General features: G+C 42.8%; 1 protein-coding gene across 6 annotated transcripts in view; it reads right to left on the reverse strand.

Moving 5' to 3' along the window:
• ADGRG6 (adhesion G protein-coupled receptor G6) overlaps positions 1-25,236 on the reverse strand; it is a 168,015-nt gene extending 142,779 nt beyond the window's left edge. For 3 of the 6 annotated variants that reach the window (XM_044288557.1, XM_044288556.1, XM_044288558.1), the window contains exons 1-2: positions 24,359-25,236; positions 13,471-13,571 (exon numbers count right to left, since the gene is read on the reverse strand). In XM_044288557.1, coding sequence (XP_044144492.1) covers positions 13,471-13,571; positions 24,359-24,360 — 103 coding nt within the window. In that variant the 5' untranslated portion in view covers positions 24,361-25,236. The remainder of the gene's footprint in view (positions 1-13,470; positions 13,572-24,358) is intronic. The other 3 variants (XM_044288561.1, XM_044288560.1, XM_044288559.1) reach the window with 1 other exon arrangement.
• Positions 25,237-26,081: the final 845 nt, after the last annotated feature.

Raw genomic sequence — 26,081 nt, forward strand, 5'->3', positions numbered from 1 at the left:
CGCCTGGCGGCGTCTCCGCTGCCTTGGTGGCTCATCGTCATCCGATGATGATGAGGAGGATGCGGATGACAAAAGGAACGTGGGGTCATCCTCATCCTCACTGGGGCTCTCAGAGTCGGAGGCAATCTGGGCATATGCCTCCTCGGCTGAGAACACCCGGCGGGCCATGGGTGTGTGTGTGTGCGTGTGTATGTGCGTGCGTGTAAACCTTTATTCTATGTGCGTGTGTGTGGGGGCACGGGTGTTCACGTACTAAAAAGTCCAGGCAAAAAAAATGTGTTAGGAAAAAAAAAAAAAAAAAAAAGTTCAAACTTGCTGATCTGCGGTTCAACGCTGATCAGCGGTCGGTGGGGTGGTGGGGCGGGCGATGCGCTAACAGTGGACGGACGCTAAAAAGTGCCGGCCAGTCAGCGCACGCAGAAAAAAAAAAATGTGGTGGTGGGGGAAGGGTCTGGTGGTGGGGGGAGGGGGTTGGTGGGTGGGGGGGGGGGCTGGTGGTGGGGGGGGGGCTGGTGGTGGGGGGGATGCGGGGGGGGCAAGTGGCGTGGGGTCTGGGGTCTGAAAGTTGTAAAAAAAAAAAGTTTGGAATAAATGTGTTTTTTTTTTTTTTTTTTTTTCTAACTTTTCCCTTCTTTCCCTGCCTAACGGTGCCTCTCCCTCACTGACCCTAACCTACCTGGGTGGCGATGGGTGCAGGAGGGTGATGGATGCCGATTTAGGGGGACACAGGAGCTGGTGCTGGACGATGCTGCACGGTCAGGGTGCTGGACAGGAAGAGGAGGGGAGAGAGGAGCGCAGGAAGTTTGAATCTCGCGCCTCTCTCCCCTGCACCAATCAGCACCCTGGACAGCGGCGTTCAGCACCAGGGCCAGCTCCGCCTCTGCAAATCCTCGGACTGCGATTGGTGGTGTAAAATTACGCCACCGATCGCAGTCTTTTTCCGGTTCATCGGGTCACAGGACACCCGAATGGACCGGAAACGCAGAAAACCGCAGGTCTGAATTGACCTGCGGTTTTCTGCGATCGCCGATACGGGGGGGTCCAATGACCCCCCCCTGCGTTGTTACGGGATGCCGGCTGAATGATTTCAGCCGGCGTCCCGTTCCGATTAACCCCTGCGGCGCCGGAATGCAGATTTTAAGTCAGGACGTACCGGTACGTCCTCGGTCCTTAAGGACTCGGGAAATAGGGCGTACCGGTACGTCCTCGGTCCTTAAGGGGTTAAAGGGGTCGTCCAACCAGTAAAATGTAACAACAGTGTTCTTCAACTCCAGTCCTCAGGGCCCATCTGCCGGTCATGATTTGACACTACTCATCACCTGCTCAACACTAAGGAAATCCTGAAAACATGACCGCTGATGGGCCCTGAGGACTAGTTTAGGAACACTGCTTTAATCAATATAATAAAGCAATACCTCACTGATCCCCTGCTGCTCCTGTTCTGATGCTTCCTGGGTCCCTGCTGGTCTCTGTACTTCCTCAGCCGTCTTAACACAGAAATGTGACCTCTCAGCCAATTATTGACCACAAGGGGTGATCTGGCACAAAATGATGTCACCAAGGGTGGGTTCCCATCACGTGTTATGCCTCCGTTTGACGTATACGTTAGGAAAAAAAAGGATAAAAAAATGCAGCACACCACTTTCTTGTATCCTGCACAGTCCAGTAAAAAAAGTATACTTTTTTTTTTTTTTTTAACAATGACAAAAAAAACATATACCAATTTTTTTTTACAATGTAACTCTATGGTGAAAGGATGCCACTGTACGGCATCAGTCTGAGGCATCCATTTAATGTATACAGTTTTTGTATATTTTAAATGAATGGGAAAAACTTGATGTGAGCCCACCCTTAGTAAGTAATGGGAAAAACTTGATGTGAGCCCACCCTTAGTAAGTCAACCAGTCAGTGGTATACAATTAAACAAAGGTGTTAGCCATGCACCAATTTTACCATCCTGCCTGAGCCACTGTGATAAATCTGGTGGATCTGTAGACAACCCATCTAAGATCATAGTGTCTACATGTGAAAGAGGATTAGTAAATTTGCCCAAATCTCTTTCCATAAACATGATCAATCCCCACCGTACATCTGCTGCTATGTCTTATCCTTGGGGTTTTCTGTACGTAATATATGGATTGTCTTGATGCAATGACATCATTAATTGTTTTTTTTCTTATTATTTTCTATAATAATTACTCATAGTGAATGCAGTGTTACACGTATGAAATTTCACTTCAGTAACTAATACTTTATCACAATAGAGACACAAGTGACAATTGAGACACAACAGCATACCACTGCCTATAAAAGCACTATTATACTCAGTAACAATGTGAACGGAAAAGGTGCCCCAGCTTTAAAATAGATGTAATGTTATACCTTGTATCTTGTATACACAGCCACCAGAACGGAGGAGTATACTATTGCATTTGTAGCCGAGAATAATCTACAGTTACAACTAACCTGACTGCAACGGTATGGCTTTGATTAACACCAAAGAGATGAAAGCAAGTGAAGCAAGTCACACTGATTTGCCAAATAGACCAAACCTTACTTCTGTTAAAACGCTGTGTGATTAGTGCATTGCTGGGCCACTGGATGCTGTGTCGTGGTGGCGGCAGCCGAAATGCAGTGCTCCACCCAATTAGTATGTGGATCCCTCGGAAAAAGTTCACTGCAACATGGCGTTTGGGGCTACGTATTTTGATCAAAACGTACACAAAGCTTAGCAGCTATAGATCGATGTATAACATGTGCGATCCATATCTTTTTCTCTACAGTTGTTGCTATTTGTGCACTTTTTACTAGATTTTCAAATGCGCGGCGTGCTCTTTCTGCTGCATAAGGCCAGGGCTACGCTGCGACATTTTATATCGAGACTGATTGATTTTAACAATTGAACTACAGCTGCAGTCAACAGGATGGCATTGAACTGAATACATTCATTTGGACTGCAGCTATAGTTCAACAGTTAAAATCAATCAGTCACGCTACAAAACGTTGCAGTGTAGTCCTAGCCTAAGGCCTCTTTCACACAGGTGTGTGCGGCCCGTTGCAGTATTGTGGACCACATTCGCGGATCCGCAATACACGGGTGCCGTCCTGTGGGCATTCCGCATCACGGAGGCGGGCCCATTCACTTTAATGGGTCCGCAAATCCGGGGATGTGGAATGGTGCAGAACGGAAGCACGGAACGGAACCCTACAGGAGCACTACGGAGTGCTTCCGTGGGGTTTCGTCCTGTACTTCTGTTCCACAAAAAGATAGAACATGTCCTATCTTTTTGCGGAACGGCCGGATCGCGGACCCATTAAAGTGAATGGGTCCCCGATCCGCTGTGGCTGCCCCATGGACTGTGCTCATGCATTGCGGCCCGCATTTTGCGGGCCGCAGCACGACCACGGGGCACACACGCACGTGTGAAAGAGGCCTAAATGTCCCAGATTTGCACTGCAAGTTTCTTGCTTTGCAATCCAATCCACAGCAAAACATCCAACAAAATCTGCAAGCAACACGTGTGGACTTTAGTGTGGATTTGGTACAGACTGGCCACAGATCCACAAATCCAAATCAAACAGGGATATCCAGGCTTTTTTATTTGCTGCCCACCCGTTTCCTAGCCAGTGGGACTAGTGGAGAAATCCATACTCACCTGCTCTCTGATGCACCTGTCTCTTTCACTGGACCTCTGGTCCCCTTCTGTCATGTTCTGCTGCAGCCAATGACTGGCCTCAGCCGTGATGTGTCCTCAAATGGCATGTCACTGCTGGGTCACATCCTTCTTGGGGACACATCACTGCCAAAACCAGTCAAAGACTGCAGTGGTGCATGTTACCCCGTCCACTGACAGACAGGGACCAGAAGACCACTGAAATGAGCCAGAAACTCAGGTTGCTGGAATGAAGGGGTGAGGATTCTTCCACAGGTACCACTGGTTTGGGAACAAGAACAAAAAAAAAAGTTTAACTGTTTAAAGGAAATCTGTCACCAGGATAATATTCACTATAGAAGTAAAGGCATAGCCTAATAGCACTTGGTACCTTTTTCCAGATGTGCCTTTGTTTCAGCAACAGATGTTTTCTATCTTCTGAAAATCCAGCTTATTTGGTATGCAAATGAGCCAGTAAGGCGCCCAGAGGGGCGTTATTCTTGCAGGAAATAAGGTACTAAGTGCTATTAGGCCATGGCTTTACTTCAATAGCGATTACCCTGAAGACAGATTTCCTTTAACTAGTGCTGACACTGTCAGACTGTGTAGGGACTCTACTGATAAAATTAGAGATTACAATTATTAGAATTGTTTTCATATTTTCAGGAGGAAAAACAGAAGAACAACACAATATAAAAGCTTTAGGCTGTTTTCACGCATAGGTTTTTTCTGTCATTTTTCTGCACTTTTGCACTTTTTTTTGCCCTGTGTTCCTTGCAGTACACATGCTGGCTCCAGATGGTAGCTGAAGGTCTATGGGTAATATGAAACACAGGACATGCAGGCTTTTTAATTTTTTTTTCTACTGGTGTTTTTGTTGATTAGGTGGCGTTTCTGCCTCTCTGACGTCTTTTCCAAAACGCAACATGCTGTAGCTCTTGGCGCATTTCCAGGTATTTTCACATCACTTTCTCTACAGGAAAAAAAGCCAAGAAGACAACACTAGTGGGCAAACATACTAGAATATAAAAAAGACCTGAAAAAATTATACGTAAAAAGCAGGAGGCAAAAAAAAACCACAACTGCGGTTTTTCTGGTGTTTTTTTTTTACCGATAAAAAAGGCCAGATAAAATTCTTGTCTGTAAGGCCCCTAAACCTGAAAAAATGAGAAAGTGAGAACTAGAGATTTTAAAATATAACAATCCTTTGTAACATGACAAGCCATATCACAGACAGCAGAAAGATGTTATACTGGTTTCCAGAAGACTATATGAAGAATTTTCTATTGTGCACATCATAGGCTTGGCCTTCTCTCACCCCAGCTCTGAATAGGCAGAGCTACCAAGTGCTGAATGACTTATAAAACAGGCGTGGTAAACCAACAGCCACCAGCCAGTAACCTGCATGTACTTGTATGGGAATGGACACATTATATTCCGACATCTACTATATGAGCGCAACTACGGAACGAAATTGAGCAAGAGATAGAGGTTATTCTTACACAGTTAGTGGTTTGTGAAATCATACTGATGCAACCAGGCCGGATGGGTAGAAGAATGCCAGTAAGCTGTAGAAAGGCCCTGTATTTCTATACAGCCCCAAACTATTTCAGTAGAACTAGTCAGAATCTGACATGAATACACATGAAATACCACTCCTTGCAAGACACATATTTAATACATGACTTATTGTTTTGTCTGTCTCTTTTTAACACGGATTTCAATCTGATTACTAAGGTAATAAGATATCTTACAATGCTAATAGACTCCTTTACAGTCCTATGGCACTTGAGGTGCCTCTCGTCTATGCAACATGGGTGTGGACATGTTACTGTGTGTTCATATACTGAATACCACTCCTATCTCTGACCGATTTTATTGTTTCATTTAAATTCCTGCAGAGCAAGTTACTAAAGGCTATACCTAAGCTTCCCGAGCAGAGATTGAGGGAGAAAAACACATTGTATAAAAGCTCTAGTAGACTGCATCATTCAAGTATTAGAAAGTCTTAGGGTGAGATTTATCAAACTGGTGTAAAGTAGAACTGACCTAGTTGCCCATATCAACCAATCAGATTCCTCCTTTCATTTTTCACAGCTCCTTTGGAAAATGTAAGGTGGAATCTGGTTGGTTGCTATGGGCAACTAAGCCAGTTCTACTTTACACCAGTTTGATAAATCTGCCCCTTAGTTTTTAAACATATAAGATATTGTATCAGGTGTTATAATTTCTAAAAAGCCAATTAATGAACTATTTCATTTTTGTTACGATTAAAGTACCACAGTAATTGAAAATGCTGATGATTACGTGAAACTTTTATGCATTAAGGTCCTTTAAGGCTAGTTTCACGCTAGCGTTCGTCGGTCCGCTCGTGAGCTCCGTTTAAAGGAGCTCACGAGCGGACCCGAACGCCTCCGTCCAGCCCTGATGCAGTCTGAATGGAGCAGATCCGCTCAGACTGCATCAGTCTGGCGGCGTTCAGCCTCCGCTCCGCTCGCCTCCGCACGGACAGGCGGACAGCAGAACGCTGCTTGCAGCGTTCAGCTGTCCGCCTGGCCGTGCAGAGGCGAGCGGATCCGTTCAGACTTACAATGTAAGTCAATGGGAACGGATCCGCTTGAAGAGGTCACCATATGGCTCAATCTTCAAGCGGATCCGTCCCCCATTGACTTTACATTGAAAGTCTGAACGGATCCGCTCAGGCATCTTGCGCACTTAGAAAATTTTCTAAGTTATTAATGCAGACGGATCCGTACTGAACGGAGCCTCCGTCTGCATTAATATGATCGGATCCGTTCAGAACGGATCCGATCAAGCGCTAGTGTGAAAGTAGCCTTACATGGGTTGATCATCAAGACAATTATCCAGGATCAGCAATCGTAAAAAAGGTCTTTCCTGATCACTGTCCCATGTGAATATGCCATAGATCACCCAAGGAATACTCACTCGGCTGATCGTATCTTTTGTCCAGTACCCAAAACTATCATTTCTGGGCATCAAATCATCCTGTGTAAACAGGGATCCCCTTCCTAGAAACAACGAATCTGTAATGGCTCATCCAGGGGCAGATTTATCATAGACCTTACAGGGAAATTTCCCGGTGGGCCGATGGTTAGGGAGCCCCCTGGGCCCTCCTCACAGCCACCAGCCAGTGGAAGTTTTTGGGGATGTATATTGTGATGGACTGTGATATTTGGCTCTGTTGGGGTGGTATAATGTGCCACTGCCATCAATTGGGACCCAACTACAAAATGGGGCCACTTTTATTATTTATTCCAGGGAGACATTCAGTTCCTAGTCCTCCCCTGGGCTCATCTCCACACAGAGGAGATGACCGCTGCATTTAAATGTATGGATGTTTCTCTATTAGACTCTATCAACAATGACTTCAAGGGATTTTCCCATAGTAGACACTTATGGCATATCCACAGGAAATGCAATAAATGTCTGATAGATGTGCGTCCCACCTCTGGATAAGCCATAAATACTGTAACGGATCTCCTGGCACCCCGACTGGGTACCTCCGTTGATGGATGCTCCTAGTGCTTCCCGAGGACTCCAAGCACTCCACTTGACACTGTAAACACTGCCGACCTCACGAACCGCCACAGCTTGGTTGGGATATCGCCATCTTCTACCCACCCTGGACCTACGACAAGGCTTCCAGGTTCCAGTGGGTGCACCTCTCTTCCTACAGAGAGCGATGCAGGAACAGGAACAGCTCTTACAAGAGCTAGGAATTATACTCTGGAGAGTATAATGATTATAGCAATCCCCAGAGTGTAGTTCTCCAATCCCCCAATCATGAGCCCAGACTTCATGAAGGGTTACTTTAATGAGGCTACATGCCAGCCTTTTATGCAGGTCTTCCAGCAAGGGACACTCCCCATGGGGACCTTGTGGAAGACTCCGACAGTTTTTACATAAATCAATCACATGCAGTTATAGGCAGAAAACACACACATGTGATACAATTAATCAACACAATGGCATAACGTAATCACTCACAGGCAGACAACACCCACCTGTGATACAATTAACCAACACAATGGGAAAATGTAATCACTGACAGGTAGAAACTACCCATTTTTCCCTTTGTAGAATAATGAGCCGGTGGGGGGGGGGGGTCTATGCTTCTGGGTCCATAGTCCATAGGAAGAAGGCTAGCCCTCAGGCCTCTCCAGCAGCCCCAGTGATGGTTCAGTCCGTCACAAGACACTTATGGCATATCCACAGGAAATGCAATAAATGTCTGATAGATGTGAGTCCCCATTTTCGTGATCAGTGGGGGTTCCGCTAATCAGGTGCGTGAGGTGCATGTGGTCCGCCCGTCATCCTCCATTGTACGCATTTTTTGCTGAGGATTTCCGTTATCTGTGGACCGCATGCGGAGGAATTTCTCCCCCGGTTATAGACATGCTACAGTGTCTGGGTTTGGAGCATTTCCACCCGTTTAGGCCCGTTGAGTTTTTGGCTCCGCTGATCAGACCTCTGATAATCAGATACTTATCCCTTATCCGGTTGATGGGGGATAAGTTGGAATGGGAACCAAATAATATTCTGCAGTTCTCAAACCTGCACCCAGATCTGAATACTTTTGTAAATGCATGTAATTAAAAATGTAGTATAGTCACTAAGTTATTCAATAAAATATCTGTATAGCACCACCTGCTGTTTTTCTTCTTATTTGGCCCCATGCACACAGCCGTGTTTCACAGCCGTGTGCGGGCCGTGGAACCGCGGCCTGGATCCCTCCTGAGAGCAGGAGCGCACGGCGTCACTGGTTGCTATGACGCCGTGCGCTCCCTGCTGCCGGCACAGTACAGTAATACACTGGTATAGATCATACCAGTGTATTACTGTATTGCGCCGGCAGCAGGGAGCGCACGGCGTCATAGCAACCAGTGTCGCCGTGCGCTCCTGCTCTCAGGAGGGATCCAGGCCGCGGTTCCACGGCCCGCACAAGGCTGTGAAACACGGCCGTGTGCATGGGGCCTTTCTCTGTCCTCCTCGCTGAGGTGGATGCACATGCTCTGTTCCAGACTTCAACTGCATCCTGAGCTGTGATAGAGAAACAGCTTCAGCAGAAAGCACATGCCCTGAAGCAGAAGCAGAAAGTACATGCCCTGAAGCAGAAGCAGAAAGTACATGCCACCTGAGCTGCATACTTTATATGTACCTAGCAGAGCAATTAAAGCAATGAATAAGGAGAGCTCTGGAACCCCATGAGGTGCAGGGCTGGTTCTAGCTTTGTTAGAGAGATATTGCTATGTACTATATGATGTCTGATTTTCTTTTTTTAAATAACTCACAAAATAACCCCTTTAAGTGCTTTGAATGTCTATTACTAATAGCCATCATTTACCTTTAAGATTATACTTGCAAATATTAACCCTATTATGTCAAACTTAATACCAGATCTTTAGGTAAGAGTATCACTAAGGAATGGCATCACCAGATTCAAGTTAAAATTCTTTTTTCTGTTTTTCGTTGATCCTCTTAAGACAATGTACAGATTTACTATTCATATTTAAATAAAGCTCTAAGGGTAATGGTTCCAGTTGATATAAGGAGTAGCAGCATAGGCAATATTCGTTTTCACGATATTTCGCTAATTTTTGGCCTAATATTCGCCATAAATTCACAAATTCTAGAATTCATGATCTCCAGTCATTATTGTCTTGATTATGGAAATTGGCAATGTAATATGCACGTTTTGCGCGCGCAATACAGGCGTGGGTCACTTTTGCTACATTTTTCAAGCTGCTAGAAGTTTCCTGAGACTGGAGAAAATGCACAGTACAGTAATTCCTATCACACTACCTAATACCCTGCACTGGAACTCATCAGCTACACTATATCACTATCTAACCTACACTGACTATCTCCCACTAACTATCTGTATTATATACTGTATATGAGCTAACTATCTAATGTAATTGAATGAGGATCCAGATGACTCAGCAAAGCACAGAGCACATCAATTATACTGCTTTGTACCTTAGAACTACAAAAACAGCAGAAAATGGCTGCTGGGGAGGTTCTTATATAGTGAGGGGTAGGCAACTTTCCTATTGGTTGCTAGGGATGTTGCTATGCTCAGACAAAGACATTGCAGCCTTCTCATTGGCCCACAAGCAAGAAGCAGGAGGGTACTGAAAATCTAGAACATTTGCAATTCCGAAGACATAGCACTATATTCTACATATTCGTGAATTCTCGAAGTGCCGATATTCGCGATAAAAATTTGCGATTAGAATATTCACTAATAAGGAGACTTACAGTACTTACCTCCAATGCAGCATAGGGAATAAGTATGAAAATTAGCTCTCCACCAAAAAGAGAAAGGTAATAACAGATAGTTTTCTATCTTCTGGAGGAAAGCTAATATTTAAAGTAATACACTGATCACATTGAAAAGGAGCGATTACAAGACAACTGGAACAAAAATGACTAGCTACTGTTTTCCAGTCATTCTATAATGTTATACTAATCGCTTACACCTGCAACCCCCTGCCGGATTCCAATGGGCCACCAATAATGATTATTAATAATTTAGTTAGACGACCCATGACAAACTTTTTTTTTTTGTTTTTTTTCCCCGTCTGTAAAAAAATCCCATTCTACATGGATGTTACCTATGTGCATCTGTCAAATGAACGTGTATAGGGAGAAGCAATTATCATCTGGCTGACAAATCCTGGTGGAAATTTTCTGTGCTAAGGAAACAATAGCTACTTAGTCCGACGTGCTAAAACACAAGTGGCACAAGCATAAAAAGCACAAACGTAAAGGTAATGAACATTAAATCACCAAGTGATAAATTACTATTCAACTGTTGACTGGACATTTGAGGTGGTGAGAAAGGGGTGGTGATCTACTGCTATCACCGACATTACAAAAACATACAATTTATGTTTGGTTTTGTCACTGGAATTTTCCCCTTCCTTTTGTCACACCCCTCCAGTTAGAAGCGCTCAATGTGGCACGTCAAGTTCCCAGTCAAAGCCAAAGTCTTTGGTTATGTGTCAATCGTATCCGTTCACAAACAATTCATATTTATAGCTGATCTGTAGCTGACTTGAGATATACTTTATCTAAGGTGAAAGTAAGCAGAGATCTGGAAGTCCTTTTCATTCCTGAATGTAAGCTATCAAAGACAGGATTTCCTCCTCCTCCGAGGGGTCTACTTTCATGTCATATACTGTTGCGGTGTGTTTCCATGAGAATTCTAAAACGCTCTTTTGTCTGGAGACACACAATGTAAAATAAATGCAGAAAGCTTCAGAACTGTTCAGAATTCTCCATCAGGATAAAATAAAATCAGCATTATTTCCGTCATTGTAATCTAGATTTCATATATGTACTGTATAGACATTCAGTAAAGCAAAAGCATGACCAGCATTTCCTGAGAATTATTTCATGGTCCCAAATCTTCATTTTGAGTTCAGAGTTTCAGACTAAATACTGCTGTTAGTACATTTAAAGTGGTTCTCCGGGAATAATTTAAAATGGCCACTTAGAATGTGAGCAGGGCTGGTTTCAGAGCTGTCTTTCGGGTCAGGGGCAGGGCCTCACCACACACGGCTCTACAATAGATGGTAATGATGTGATCCTGCCTTTGATATGCCATCATGGCTGGGCAGTCTGACAGGAACACTCACCAATGCAAGTGCCGGAGCGTAGTGTGTAGTGAGGCCCCCTCACCTCCCCAGACAGCTCGGCAAATGGAGGCATCCGGTCCTGCTCACATTCTAGTACAGGGTATTGGTGGCCATTTTAAAGAATTCCCTGAGAACCCCTTTAATGTCAAGTATTTATTGGGAACGTTGAGCTTTTCTAAAATAATGTTGAATAGATTGAGCATCACAGTCCTTAGGCCTTCTGGTATAAATGCTGTCATGTTGTGACTGAGAGGGAAAAGCCCATTTAACCTAAAAGCATGGCTTTAAAGTGTTTCAAGAAAACTGAGAAAAAAGATTAAGGGTACTTTCACACTAGCGTTAAAGTTTTCTGGTATTGAGTTCCGTCACAGGGGCTCAATACCGGAAAAAAAAGTTTCAGTTTTATCCTAATGCATTCTGAATAGAAAGCATTCCGTTCAGTATGCATCAGGATGTCTTCAGTTCAGTCCTTTTACGGTATTTGGCTGGAGAAAACACTGCAGCATGCTGCAGTATTTTTTCCAGGCAAAATTCTGGAACACTTGTCGGAATGCAGGATCCGGCATTAATTTCCATTCAAATGTATTAATGCCGGATCCGGTACCAAGTGTTCCGGAAAACCGGATACTTTAAAAATGCAAAAAAAATAAATACCGGATCCGTTTTTCCAGATGACACCAGAGAGACGGGTCCGGTGTTTCAATGCATTTAACAGCCGGATCCGGATCTGGAAACAAATGCTATCCGTTTGCATACGGATTTCCGGAATCCCACAAAGCAATTGTGAAAGTACCCTAAGCTTTTACATAAAAAAAAAAAAAAAATCATGTAAATGTTGCAGTGGTTAGATTCAATTTCAGGAGCCAAGTTTTACAAAGTTGCGTTACGCACTGATCCATGCAGGGGTATTCCCATCTCCCGACAAACCCCCACTCCCATATCCTGAAGATACGCCATAAATGATCGAGATTTTATTGAGACTAGGCAAAAAAAAGCTTGATTATTTATCAAAACAATGCCACTCCTGTCCTCGGACACCCACTGGTAATGCAGCACAAACCTATCCACTTTAATGGAACTCAGCTACAATACCGGACAGGGCGCACTATATTACGCCAATTATATTAATGTCGCTAATAACTCTAGTGAGAAAACTCCTTTGACCATAAAAAAGCTAATTTGTAAAATAAAATAGATCTGAAGTGGTCAATCCTGTGTACCGTGATAATCCTCTGTTAACTGAGCAGGGCTAGTTTCTATTCAGTATTGTATAAACTCAGCTCTGCTACATCTGTAGCTTCCACAGATCAGGAAATAATCCACCCGCTGACATTTATATTTTGCTTTATTTATGGCTGCTATCGGCATGTGTAAGGTCCCATTCACACGACACCTTTTAACATCAGAACATTGGCGCGGACTCCATGCTAGCAAGCTGCCTCTGGCTACGCAGATTCTGCCTCCTGTTGTTTTCAATGGGAAGCTGCACTGACGTTCATCTGGTCGCGGTTTATAGCCGTGACTTTGCCAAGAATGGATTTCATGACAAGGTGGCAAGCTTTAGAGTCCAGGCCAAATTTTCAAAGTCAAAAGACGTCGCGTAAACGGGCCTCATAATTGTTTGTCGAGTGAATTTCATTAATAACAATCTGCCATATTAATGGAGTCCTAAGGCGATCTTGTACTAAACAAAAGAAACTATTGCAATCATTGGGCTCATTCAGCCCACTAACAATGCTGTGTACTGTATGTTCTTGTCCAAAGCACAACACTAGACCACTTCATGCCCTGCATATTAGTAACGTTACTGGGAAACTTATGGGGTCATTTATTACACTGGTGTGCAGTAGAACTGGCTTAGTTGCCCATAGCAACCAATCAGATTCCACCTTTCATTGTTGACAGCTCCTTTGGAAAATGAAAGGTGGAATTTGATTGGTTGCTAAACCAGTTCTACTTTACACCAGTTTTCTAAATCTCTAGTAACCATCCATGTGATGATGAGTATCTTAATTGATACTGATTATCTGTCATCATACAGATAATGATCCTGTCCACAGAGTCCTATGGTCTATCGCTGTTTGTAAACCCTATACAGACTGTAAATAGGTAAACACTTTAAAACATAAAAATGAAATAAAGAAAAAGCTTACCAGTGCGTGGGACACATGCAATATACACAGCAATAAAATAGAGCAGATGCTGCATCTTCCTTTTCCAGTGATTACTCCACATTCCATTTAAAGGGGGCGTCCTGTGGAACAAGAAAGAGACCATTTAGAGGGCTTTTCTCTCCCCAGAATCGGACGTCTCTTCTTTAGTTAATGAAGTGTTTATGAAGTATTAACATTCTGACAGCCGCCGCTCACTCACATCTGTGATACTATTCATATTGCTGAAAGTGATATTTGTATTACATACTTTGCTTGCGAAGGCGACACGGCGTGCAACAGTTACACCGTGGAGCCAAATACTCTAATAAAACCAGTAAAAGATCTGCTGTATCTTCATTAATGAGTAGATGAGTGTGTACGCAACCCTATATATTTACTAGATCATGGATCAGTGATATAGACAAACAGAGAATATGAATCATAGTCTAGGTTTTGACATTTAGAGTTTTAATGCACAAAATAGACAAAAGTGGCACAGAAAAAAATGTTTCTTATGGTAACATATGTGCACTGTTGCAACAGATGTTTTTTTTTTTTACAGGTTCAATGCATCAAAATAAAGTAATTCTGAAAATAACCCAAACGTGTCCGTCAAACTACAGAGAGCCGTGGGATTTGTCACTCCGCAGAAAACATTTCCACTGCTCTGGAGTCCAGTGGCGGCGTGCCTTACAGCTTTTATGAAGCGCTATACAGCGCTTATGAACAGCTATAGGGGTCATTCATTAAGCAGCAATCTGCAACTTATTCCCACTCACGCCGGGCCTGTTTCAGGCGTAGAAAAAGAACTAAATGTAAGATAGCTTGGAAGCTTAGAACTGGCGGAGGATCCACCGAAGTTATGGAGTGGCCGACGTATCTTCATAACACCAGCAGATCCACCACCAGTTTTGGGGTTTATTGCGACCGGCGTCTAAAACACCGGTCTTAATAAATGTGCCCTTATGTTTCTCCAGTCTAATTATGCAGTCATGGTCTACTCTTCTCTTTCTGACTCCTTTTCTTTTCCAGATTTCTCTCAGTTGGAGCTGCATACACAAATCGGTACTATAGTATGCGGACAATATTATTGGAGCACCTATACATTACACCTATAGGAGCTTTTATGACATCCCATTCTAAATCCATAGTCATTAATATGGAGTTGCCCCACAACCTCCATCCTTTGCAGCTAAAACAGCTTCCACTCTTGTGAAAGGCTTTCTACAAGATTTGGTAGTGTTACTGTGGGCATTATGCCCATTCATCGAGAAGAGGATTTGTGAGGTCAGACATTGATATTTGACGAAAGGGCCTGGCCCACAATATCCATTCTAGTTCATCCCAAATGTGTTCAATGGGGTTGATCTCAGGACTCTGTGCAGGTCAGTCAAGTTCTTTCACACCAAACTCATCTAACCGTGTCTTTATGGACCTTACTTTGTGTTCTGGGACAGAGACACACTGAACAGAAAAGGGAAGTCCCCCAAAGTGCTCCCACAAAGTTGGAGTCATACAATTGCCCAAAATGTCTTAGTACTGTATACTGAAGCATTGTGATTTCCCTTCACTGGAACTAAGGAGCCTAAGCCAACCCCTTAAAAACAACACAGTCCAAGTCAACGTATAGCCGCACACAGGACAATCTTCAGCTTGCTGCAGAGCCTCACCAAGCCCCTGTTCACACAATGTATAAAAAGCGCAGCTCAGTAATCAAAAAATTAATTCAATATATCAAAAAGTGAGCATCAATATACTAGACAAGGTAGTGGCCGCAGCACTCGCCCAGATGGCTTTTGGGGGTGCACGTCTCTAGGGTGATCTCCCTACACCTGGGGATCTTGGTATATACTTTTTAATGTATTGTAGACGGCACACCAGTGAAGTATTTTCAAAAATTGCTTATTTTATTAATTCATTTCAACACCAGTGGTACATAATCAACATCAGTGCAATGTTTTGGGCCCTTTATGGCTACCCTTCAGTCTACAGTGTAGTCTGGCCACGTGTAGGCTCATTGCCCAAAATGTGGCACTAATGTTGATTATGTACCACTGGTGTTGAAATGAATTAATAAAATAAGCAATTTTTGAAAATACTCCACTGGCTGTCTCCAATACATTCAAGAGCATCAATATACCAATCACGACCACAAGATACTTTTAATTCATAGTATAGCATTTACAGAACACTGACTTTCCTGCTCCATCCATGGGACGTTTTAGCGGGCATGCCCCCCTAATCATGCATTAATAAAACAGCAGAATTCAGTGATTAAGACGTGCCCCAATACCATTAGATGCTACCAATCTAGCATGCGCGCCATTAATTTCTACAGGAGTTCCTCACATTGCAGAGTACAGTGCACGGCTATTTCCAGAACTCCCATAGAGTTCAAACACCTGACCTGCTGCTACGTTCACCTCTGGCCAGTCCAAGGATGGAGGGTCCTAATAGTAGGACCCCCACCGACATAATAGTTATACTCTATCCTGGGGATAAGGGATAACTTTTAACAACCGGAATACCTCTTCAAGAGAAGGATATCAGGATTTGGGGATATAAATCAAACACTGATTTCTGATGTAGGCTGACTTTAAAGAATAGTTCAAATTAATATGAACGGCCTATGAACTACCTGAGGACTTAGCGTGTTCCGCAATAACTATACATCTACCTTGTGTGAATTTAGTTTTGCATTTCAGATATTTATATATACGCAACACGTTCTCTGTCCAGAAAAATGTTTGTTTTTTAAGAAAAAAACTTTTTTTAAAGGGTCAAAATGGCTTACAAAATTAGAAAAAGGTTAGTAATATTCACCTTACTGATCTCCCACTGTTTTCATTTTGACACTTCCTGGATCCCCCACAAGTGACTACTTCCTGGTCTATCTTGACACAGAAATGTGACTCATCCTAACACTAGCGGACGTGGGGTACCGCGGCAGCCGGTGATTGGCTGAGAGATCACATTTCCTGTGTCAACAGGGACCAGGAAGTAGCATTAGTTAGGTAAGTACTATCTGTTTTAGTTTGTTTACGCCATTCTGCCAATAAAAACATCCTGGTAAGACAATCGATTTCAAACTATAAGGACATGCTCTTCTTCAGCCTATGTAACTATAATCATCATGAAAACATCTTCTTCTAAATCACCACGAACGTGCTCATGAGCATCAGGTCTACAACATGATTCACCAGATAGTTTATCTACAACCACTTTGGCTCCTCACTCACATTTTTGGGAAGCAACTCATTAAGCCAGCTGTGGCGGCTTAGGCTACTTTCACACCAGCATTTTTACTGGAGCCATCATGGAGCAGCAAAAACGCTTCCGTCATAATAATACAACCGTCTGCATTTGTTGTGACCGGAACTGGTTGTATGATCTTTAAAATAGACAAGATGGATCCGTCATGAACACCATTGAAAATCAACGTGGAACAGATCCATTTTGTATTGTGTCAGAGATAATGGATCCATCCCTATTGACTTACACTGTGAGTCATGACAGATCCATCTTCCTACGTACCACATGGCGGACAGATGCTTGAGGCATTATTCTGTCCGCGATGGGGACGCAACCAAATGGAACAGAATGCATTCCGTTTTGTTCAATTCAGTTTTGTCTCCATTGACAATGAATGGGGACAAAACGGAAGCGTTTTCCCTCCGCTATTGAAATCCTATGACGGATCTCAGCGGAAATTGAAAATGCTGGTGTGAAAGGAGCCTTACTCTTTGAGTGCTGCCACACTTGGTTTTTTTAGGGGACTTTTTTCTGCTTATAACGCCATTAAATTCATGCATTTAAAAAAAAAAAAATTGTGACTAAATTACTACAGGTTCCACATAAAAAGATATAGACTACCTTATATTAAATTATAGTGCTAATCCGTATGCAGAGCTGTATGCTAATCTCCAGCAGAAAATTGAGTTTGAGCTACAGATTTCTGCCATGTATTATTTATAAAATCCATAACAGATTTACCTTAATGTGAACATACTGTATTCTAATACACGGTTTCCCGAGATAAAGTAGGCTGCCTCCAATATCTACAAATCAAACTAACAAGAAATCTGTTTTAGTTGCCCATAGCAACCAATCAGAGCTCAGCTCTCATTCTTTAAGAGCCCTGTAGGAACTGAAAGTTGAGCTCTGATTGGCTGCTATGGACAACTAAGACTGATTTCTTATTAGACAGTTTGATTTGGAGACATCGGAGGTGGACTACTTTTTCATGGGCCACCCTGTACATTGTAGAAGGACAGGACAGGAAGTTGTGAACTGCCTTAAATAGATACAAGTGTTACAAACTATTATCTAGTCATCTGTCAAAAACTTTTTAACCAAAAACTAGATTCAAGCCTCAATGACAACGGTACATTAAGCTTAAGAGTTCATTTTATGGACTGGTTGAAGGTTATGCTTGGTGGAGCAAATAGTATATTGGAGGACACAATCAATGTGGACAGATAAAACCTATTCTGCCAAAATTATTTTCCCTGTGACTCTGGGCATTGGCAGAGGAAAAGTCAGCCTTTATACACCAGGGTCCAGAATGGATCTATTGTCTTTGGGTAATTTTAGGAAGCTCAAGTCAAGAAGAGGACAACACATGGTACCAGGATTCTGAGCACTGGACAGGATTCTAGTCTACCTTTTGCTTTGATTCAAGATAAACAAAGTAGCGTAACAAACATATTGTGGTCATACGTACTACCGCCGCACATTGCATCTATTCACCCTCAGTGAAAAGAAACCTTCCTTTCTTTGCTGGTATGACAGTACTGCCAAGAGCCAAAGCAGATTAGGCAGCTAATGCATCTTTCTATCATACGGTTGGCATTCGCTCTCGTGACGCAAGATATAATAGATTCTGAGGCAGCAAACAGTACTTTCTATTCACTTGTATGGCAAGGCTAGAACTGTGAAACATCTATGAAAGGAGTTATACATCCTTAGGCTCTAGCAGTGCCAACCAAGCTGACAGTCTTGCAGGTTGTGTGAAACCCAAGCCATTTCAAGACCATATATTTTTATAAAGCAGAATTTTATGATGTTCTTAAAGTCAACAAGTAGTGGGCTCACCAAGTGCCAAGCGTACTGCACTTCAAAACACCACTTTACCAAATCTAAATTGCTAAATCCATTCAAAGTCGTGCTCCCTGCCAGGGATTCATGCTCTTCCACCGGGATCTAGTGGTGATAGAAATATTGAAGGCATCACTCACAGGACCTGTAGTACCACACTGTACTACAAAGAGGAGCTACTACACACCCAATGTAGGTGTTTTACCAGATAAATGGTCATATTCATTGTTTGAATCTGAGGCTTTGTATGTTTAGTTTCAACATACAATGGCCCAGGAAAAACTATTGTTGAAAGAAAATATTGTATCCTCTAGGCCAGTGGTGGCGAACCTATGGCACGGGTGCCAGAGGCGGCACTCAGAGCCCTCTCTGTGGGCACCTGCACCCTGGAAAAAGTCTATGGTGTACCAATATGCCTTAGACTTTTCCTGCCATCATCAGCACAGGGCGCACTGTGAACAACAGCGCAGGCAGGGCACTGAATGTAGGCAGCCTATTATAACTAAATGATAGAGTACATGGAAGATATACTATGTGGGACTGTAGTATTCAGGTTCAATTGAGGTATTGGAACTTTGCGATAAATAAAAAGGAGTTTCGGGTTGCAGTTTGGGCACCCTGTCTCTAAAAGGTTCACCATCACTGCTCTAGGCCATTGTATCTTGAGGGAGCACTGCATTATATTCAACTAGTCATTTTAATAGTATCACATCAAGCTACCGTAGACCAACTACTAGAACTTATGCAGACATTCTCTTTTGTGCATTCTTATAAATGAGTTCAGATAATGCAGTAGGTTTAACCACAGACCTATGATAAACCTTAGAAAACAGATGAGCTGTGCCAAATGACAAGTTTAGCTCTGCTGTAGCTGTATAAAGGGGATCATTTACCATTTGAGATTTATTTCATGTCACTTTGAAGTCTAATTTAGAATTATATGGTTGGACCAAACTGCATTCTGTTGTCTAAGTCCTAAAAAATACACCAAGGGGCTGCCTGGAGTAGGATGCGACTTTTCTGTGTAGTAAATGTGCCATAATCCAGGTCTAATCTCACTTTTCTGCCTTCCACATGGAAAAGTGGCGTCGCCAAAATGTTCCAAAAATGTCGAAATGTCTCAATTGGCATGTTGTGCCACATTTTTAGACCAAAAACCAGACATATTTTGGTATCTCATAAATGTCTCCCAAAATGTTTATAGTTGACTTATTTAGATGCTTTTATTTGAGCGTATTACTTTACATTCATTATCATTGTTGAGGCTACTAACAAAATCAAGAAGACAGTTATGGGGACATAGACAAGATCATTACAAGGCAGTGGCTATGCTATTCTTCTACCCTACCTTCCACATAAGCCATAGAGGTAAATTATTATATTACTAGTAAGTCTCCAATGTGTTCCAATAGAGATTCACCAAAGCTTCCTTCCCCCAGTGTTCTGTACTAGGCATGAAGCAATCCTATACTCTTACTGGCCACAATACAATTTCACTATGGTCGACACTATGGTGTTGATCTCTTGTAAATCGATACTCAGCACTGCTGTTCTACACTATTACTAGTGATGATCGAGCATGCTCGGCCGAAAACCTGTTTGGCTCGAGCATCTCGTTGCTAGGCACATGCCGGTACTCGGCCGAGTAACGCATGTGCTTGGGCGCAACGCTCGAGTCTCCTCCCCGCACAGGGAGGTACTGGCATGCACTGTAAAGGCTACTGGAATTACAGTGATTGGCTGGCCAAAACGCGTCATCGGGTGCTATAAGGCGCCCGATGACAGTGTTCGGCTCAGTGTTAGTCAGGGAGAGCTGAGCATAGGAAGGGAAAGACAGTATAGGGAGTGATTTTTATTACAAAAAGTTTTCTAAGACCTAAAAGTCCTTTTGTGTGTGACAGCAGCAATATATGTTTGTAGCGCAACCTGTGCTAAATTGCTCAGTCTTAGGGAGAGTTGTGTAAAGGAAGGGACAGACAGTGTAGGGAGTGTTATTGGAAGATTTTTATTAGAAAAACCTTTCAGAGACCCAAAAGTCCTTATAAGGTGTGTGACAGCATCAAATTATATTTTTAGCGCATCCTGCACTAAATAGCATCTAATAGGCCGCTGCGGACAGTTAAATTATCCGCGCCACATCTCCTGTGTAAAGTGTGCGCATCCCTAAAATATCAGTGACATCCAGTGTACTTTTTCAATAGATGGTGGTCCACTGCGGACAGCGACATTAGCTGCGCCACATCTCCAGTGTAAAGTCTGCGCATCCAAAACAAATCTGTGACATCCAGTGTAATTTTTCAATAGACGGTGTCCGCTGCGGACAGTGACATTAGCTGCGCCACATCTCCTGTGTAAAGTGTGCCCGTTCCTAAAATATCAGTGACATCCAGTGGACTTTTTCTGTAGACGGTGTCCGCTTCTGACAGTGACATTACCAGGGCCTCATCTGCAGTGTAACGTGTGCGCTTCATCTGTGATATACAGTGCACTTTGTCAATAGACGGACTCACCAGCAGCCCTCACTTAGAATCTTTTACAGGGTCAGCTCACCTGCAGCATCCACACCTGAATATACCTAATAGGTAATTTGCACGCTTGCTTGGAAGTGGTAGCTGTAGCTGTTTCTTAGGCTCCCTCTCTGGGATCGAACACTGATTCCCCCTTACCCATGGTCACCATGGTTGGCGCTGAAAATAACATCGAAAGTTGATAGGGCAGACATCCGAATGGATCGTCACCGTCACGGGGACGTGCAATCGGGCCCAGGTTATCTAGAGTCACCAATGTGGCAGCAGGCCCCCGCCCATAATGTTTTAGATGGTCAGATCAGCAGGACCTTGCTCCAAATGTTTTTGAGGGTCACCAGCAGGCCAGAAAATCCTAATTTTTCAAGCCTGTGTATGATGCCCTCCCTTATGTGTAACAAAGGGTGTATTGGAGTGCCTTGTAACTTTTGGCAGCCCTCTCACTTAGTGCATAGGCTTTATGAGTGTAGGAGTCCCCCTACATGAACAATTGTACCACAATGTGAATGAGGCCCTCCTTTATGTGATATACAGGTTGCATCGGAGTGCCTCTTCCTTGTAATGTTTGGCAGCACTTGCACTTTATATACAAGTAAATATATAGGAAAGAATGCTTCTTAACAATTTTTCCTCTAAAATCAATTTTATCTTTGGTTTTGTGCGTATTATTGTCAGTCTGTAAAAGTGGCGTACTACTCAGACAAGATCGTTCCCAGCAGCGACCTGGGAGTCCAAGATGCATCCAGACATCCTCCCCATGCTGTTCCCGAACCATTTCTGTGGTGTTTACATCAATTTCTGACCTTTTCCTATGAACCAGGCACCCTCCCCTCTTCAGAGCAGGGGGTGCCTGGTTTAATTCTCCCACTGACTTCCATTATACTCGGGCGCTCGGTAGAGCACCAGAGCATCCCGATGTGTTCGGCCCGAGCCCCCGAGCACTATGGTGCTCGATCAACCCTAACTATTAAATAAACCACTACACTGTCTATCCAAATATAATGATATCAGTATTAAAAATAGGACACATACAGTACCTACCTGGGGAAATAGTTGGATTTACAATGAAATCTTAGCACCTATATAATAGTGAGCAAGCAGTGCTTTCCAATGGAAGGATTACCAAGATAAGAACATAACAAATAAGGTGATTCTTTTAGAAACTGACACTGTGCCATTGTACGTGCGCCATCAGAGCAGCAAATCAGATTTGTGGTTGGGTTCTTGGAGCAGAGTCAACAAACAAAAGGCCATTGAGTACTTATGCACATTTTGACTAAGGATATAAACGTTATAGATTGCGGCATCCAAATGTAGAAGAACAGACATAGGAACAATTTGCTGACTGACAAAACTTGACAACATTTGATCTATGCCCACAAGAGTTATACATAATTCATGTCTTTGACTTTCACCTACTATAAGATATATCAGTAGGTAAAATATTGGTAGTTTAGAGCATGTGTACTGATTTTCTACCAGTCTGATATGTATTTGATATCAGAACTGTCAGTTGATAACATATTTTATAATTTGGATAAAATTCTTATGGACAATTATTCTAAAATAAATAAATACATCCATTGCCCTATACATAAAATTCTCAATTGACTTCTTTTCAAGGCTTTTAAACACATCCCCTATATTGTGGATAGATGTAACAGATTCACATTTTCACAAAATAACCGTCCCCAGAGATGTGAGGGTCATGGTTGGAGCTGCAGAGTTGTCCTCATGTCTATGACCACATTTAGCGGTTGAGGGTGACCTCACCTTCTAACTGCAAATGTACAGAAAGGGCCACTCTGTTCAACAAATTGTAATTAATGTGGCACCTGTCGTCGATGCTCTCAATACGTTATCATTTCTATACATCACACTTTAGTGATGCGTAATGTCCAGGACACATGTTGCAACATACTTATATTCGTGAAGGAGAAACAGGAACTTAGCCAATGATTGATTTTGTCAGAGTGCGAGGCTTCTTGCACACGAATGTTGTGCATCCGTTCCGTGCATTAGGGACCGCAATTTGCGGTCCTTAATGCACGAGGAATGTCCGTGCGGCGGCCGGGACAGATCGAGACAAGTTCTATATTTTTTTGCAGTGCGGAGGCACAGACAGAAACACCACGGAAGCACTCCGTAGTGCTTCCGTGGGGTTCCGATCCGTGCTTCCGTTCCGCATCTCCGTTATTGAGGACCCTTTCAAGTGAATGGGTCCGCATCCATGATGCGGAGTGGACACGGGCTGGTGCCCGTGTATTGCGGACCCGCCGTATGTGGGCTGCAATGTGGCCACGGGCACACAATGTTCATGTGCAAGAGGCCTGAATAGAAACTCATTCAAACCAGATATTATTATATACGTACAGTCAATATATTATCAGTGTAGGAGACAGTCTACAGTAACAACCTATAGCTCATGTAGGACATCTTGGAAACCACACCAGATAGATGTAGTACTGTCAATTAATATCTATGCAGGAGCAATAATTATCGGAGGAAAAAAAAGCATCTACTATAAAAGAGATGATAGATCCAGAGATAGATAGAAGATACATGGAGCTTCAATATAAGATAGATAGATATTTAGATTATAGATCTGAGATAGAGAGATATTTAGATTATAGATCTGAGATAGAGAGACATAAAAATTAGCATCAAGAAACAGAAGAATATTCTGTAGTTACAAACTTTAAATAAGTTTAGCCCTAACATTACTATTTCCTATGAAACATCTCAAACATTTTCTGAATTCTAATTACAAGCTATTTGCTGAAGCATCCAAACTTTAAATCCTGATGGAAAAATACATATCAATATTTGATGAAGATTGTATCTACAGCCAAGAAATGAGCATTTTAATAGTTAAGTTTAATAGTTTAATAGTACATAAAGGGGCTTCCTGTTAATATCCAACCTACACACCTCATGTTTTATAACACCAAGCACAAGCCTTTACATGCACAAGCGTCTTCTGCTAGTACTTCTACCCTCAGGGACATCAAGTTTGAACATTTCTAATAAATGTACCTGCACAAGCAAAAAAAAAAAAACAAAAAAAAAAAAAGTGTGTAACTGATAGATAGATAGATAGATAGATAGATAGGAGATAGATAGACCAGAGATAGATAGATAGATCAGTCTATGTAAAACACTGTTCCAACCAGGGGTGAACTACAAGTCCTGAGATGTCACCCTGACCTAGTCAGAAAGGCAGATCGCCTCTCTAAGTGTGTTGCCCTAATTCCAAAGAAACTTACATTGTGGTGTAGGTTTCCACGTAGTCGTTACTTCACAGAGTGCAGCATGTTTCTTCTGTAGAAGTCTCCTTAGAACCTTCTAGGTTTAGGTTAGATATTCCTCAGCCTCGGTCATGTGAAGAGGACAGAGAGTCGGAGCTTCTGCCTTGTGGTATGTGACCAGGGCAGTCCCGGTGGAGATGTCTGTGGTGGCCAGCTGTTGTCGGTGGTGTGTCTTCTACTCCAGCTTGTCGCGGGCAGGCAGGCAGCAGTCCTCAGCTCTGTGAGGCTTAGTGCTGCTGGCTCTCAGAACAAGTGCAGCTCAGTTTCACATTACAGCACTCGGATTGCAGAAGTAAAACTTGCTTCTGTCTTGGGCTGAGTCACTTGCAGAGACAGGAATGAATGAAAGAAGAGCTGAAGGGAATCTCTGGTTCCTTATCTCTGTAAAGGTTTCCAAAACTTAGGTCCACCAAGCAGAAAAGGGTGGGAAGCCGTTGTGAGCAGTTTTAGATGGTTGCCAACTCTGTTCTTGGGTCCAGAGAGACTTTGTTCTTTGGGACTGTATGACGCTTCTCTGTCCCCTTATCTCTTCCTCCTGACCTCTTTCTCTGGCATTATTTTGACAATCTTTCAATAGGCTGATTAGGTTTCTTCACAATCTGTACCTTACCTCTGTGATCAGTCACTGGCTGTCCACACTTTCCAATTTCATCCTATTTCTCCAGAGTCCCTTTACACTGTGCTTCCCTTCAAGTCCTCAGTGCAGTCCTTGTTTCAGTCCTGCAGGTGCTGGGAGCTTCAGGCTTGCTCATAAACTCTGGCTCAAACTGCCTCCCTTGTTTGTCCTGTCTTTTTACTGTGCCTATGGTGGATGGGGCTGCTGCTGAGACTTTTCCTAAGAGACTCTGTTCAGCACAACCCCACCCTATCATGTAACCCCTGCTCCAGCACTAGACCATGCCACCTCTCATGCAACAATTCTAAGTACTATCATCCCATATTTTAAAGATAAGTGTTTTCTGCTAATTACTTTTTAATGTTAATTTCCCAGTTTGACTTATTTACACTATGTTTACACTATGTTTACAGCATATGTTAATTTATGACTTTTAGGATACAGTAAACTTTTACCATTGGAGAATAAATACTAAGCTATTTTGGAATCCGCACAAATTGTCCTGATGGGGTTCTCTGGTTAATATATATATATATATATATATATATATATATAAATAGAGATTTTTTTTTTTTTTTTTTTTTCTTAGATACTATTACTAAAAATGGATTGCATCTTTCTCTCTGTAGTGACTGGCAAATTTGCGTCTTACAGGGATAGCTCTCTGATTTCCATGCAAACTATGTAATGCTTAATATCTCCTGATCCATGTCCGAATTTTGTTTCCATGTGTCTTCCTTTATATTTGGAGGATCTCCAAACATGAAGGAAAGTAAAAAAAATCTAAGTTTAGTTTGCCATGCAGATAATAGGAAAAAAACGGACACGGATGCGCGGACGCGAATGACAATCTTGTGTGCATCCGTGTTTTTTCACAGACCCATTGACCTCGAATTGGTCCGCGAACTGTTGTCCGTGAAAAACATATTTTTTTCACGGACTGGAAACATGGATCACGGACGCGGATGACAAACGGTGCATTAGCCGAGTTTTCCACGGACCCATTGAAAGTTTTGCCAGTGTTTGGGAGAGGTTGCTGTGTGAAGCAGGGACAGGCTGTTAGGG

Source organism: Bufo gargarizans, chromosome 4 (genome assembly GCF_014858855.1).
Source record: "Bufo gargarizans isolate SCDJY-AF-19 chromosome 4, ASM1485885v1, whole genome shotgun sequence".
NCBI classification, from domain to species: domain Eukaryota; kingdom Metazoa; phylum Chordata; class Amphibia; order Anura; family Bufonidae; genus Bufo; species Bufo gargarizans.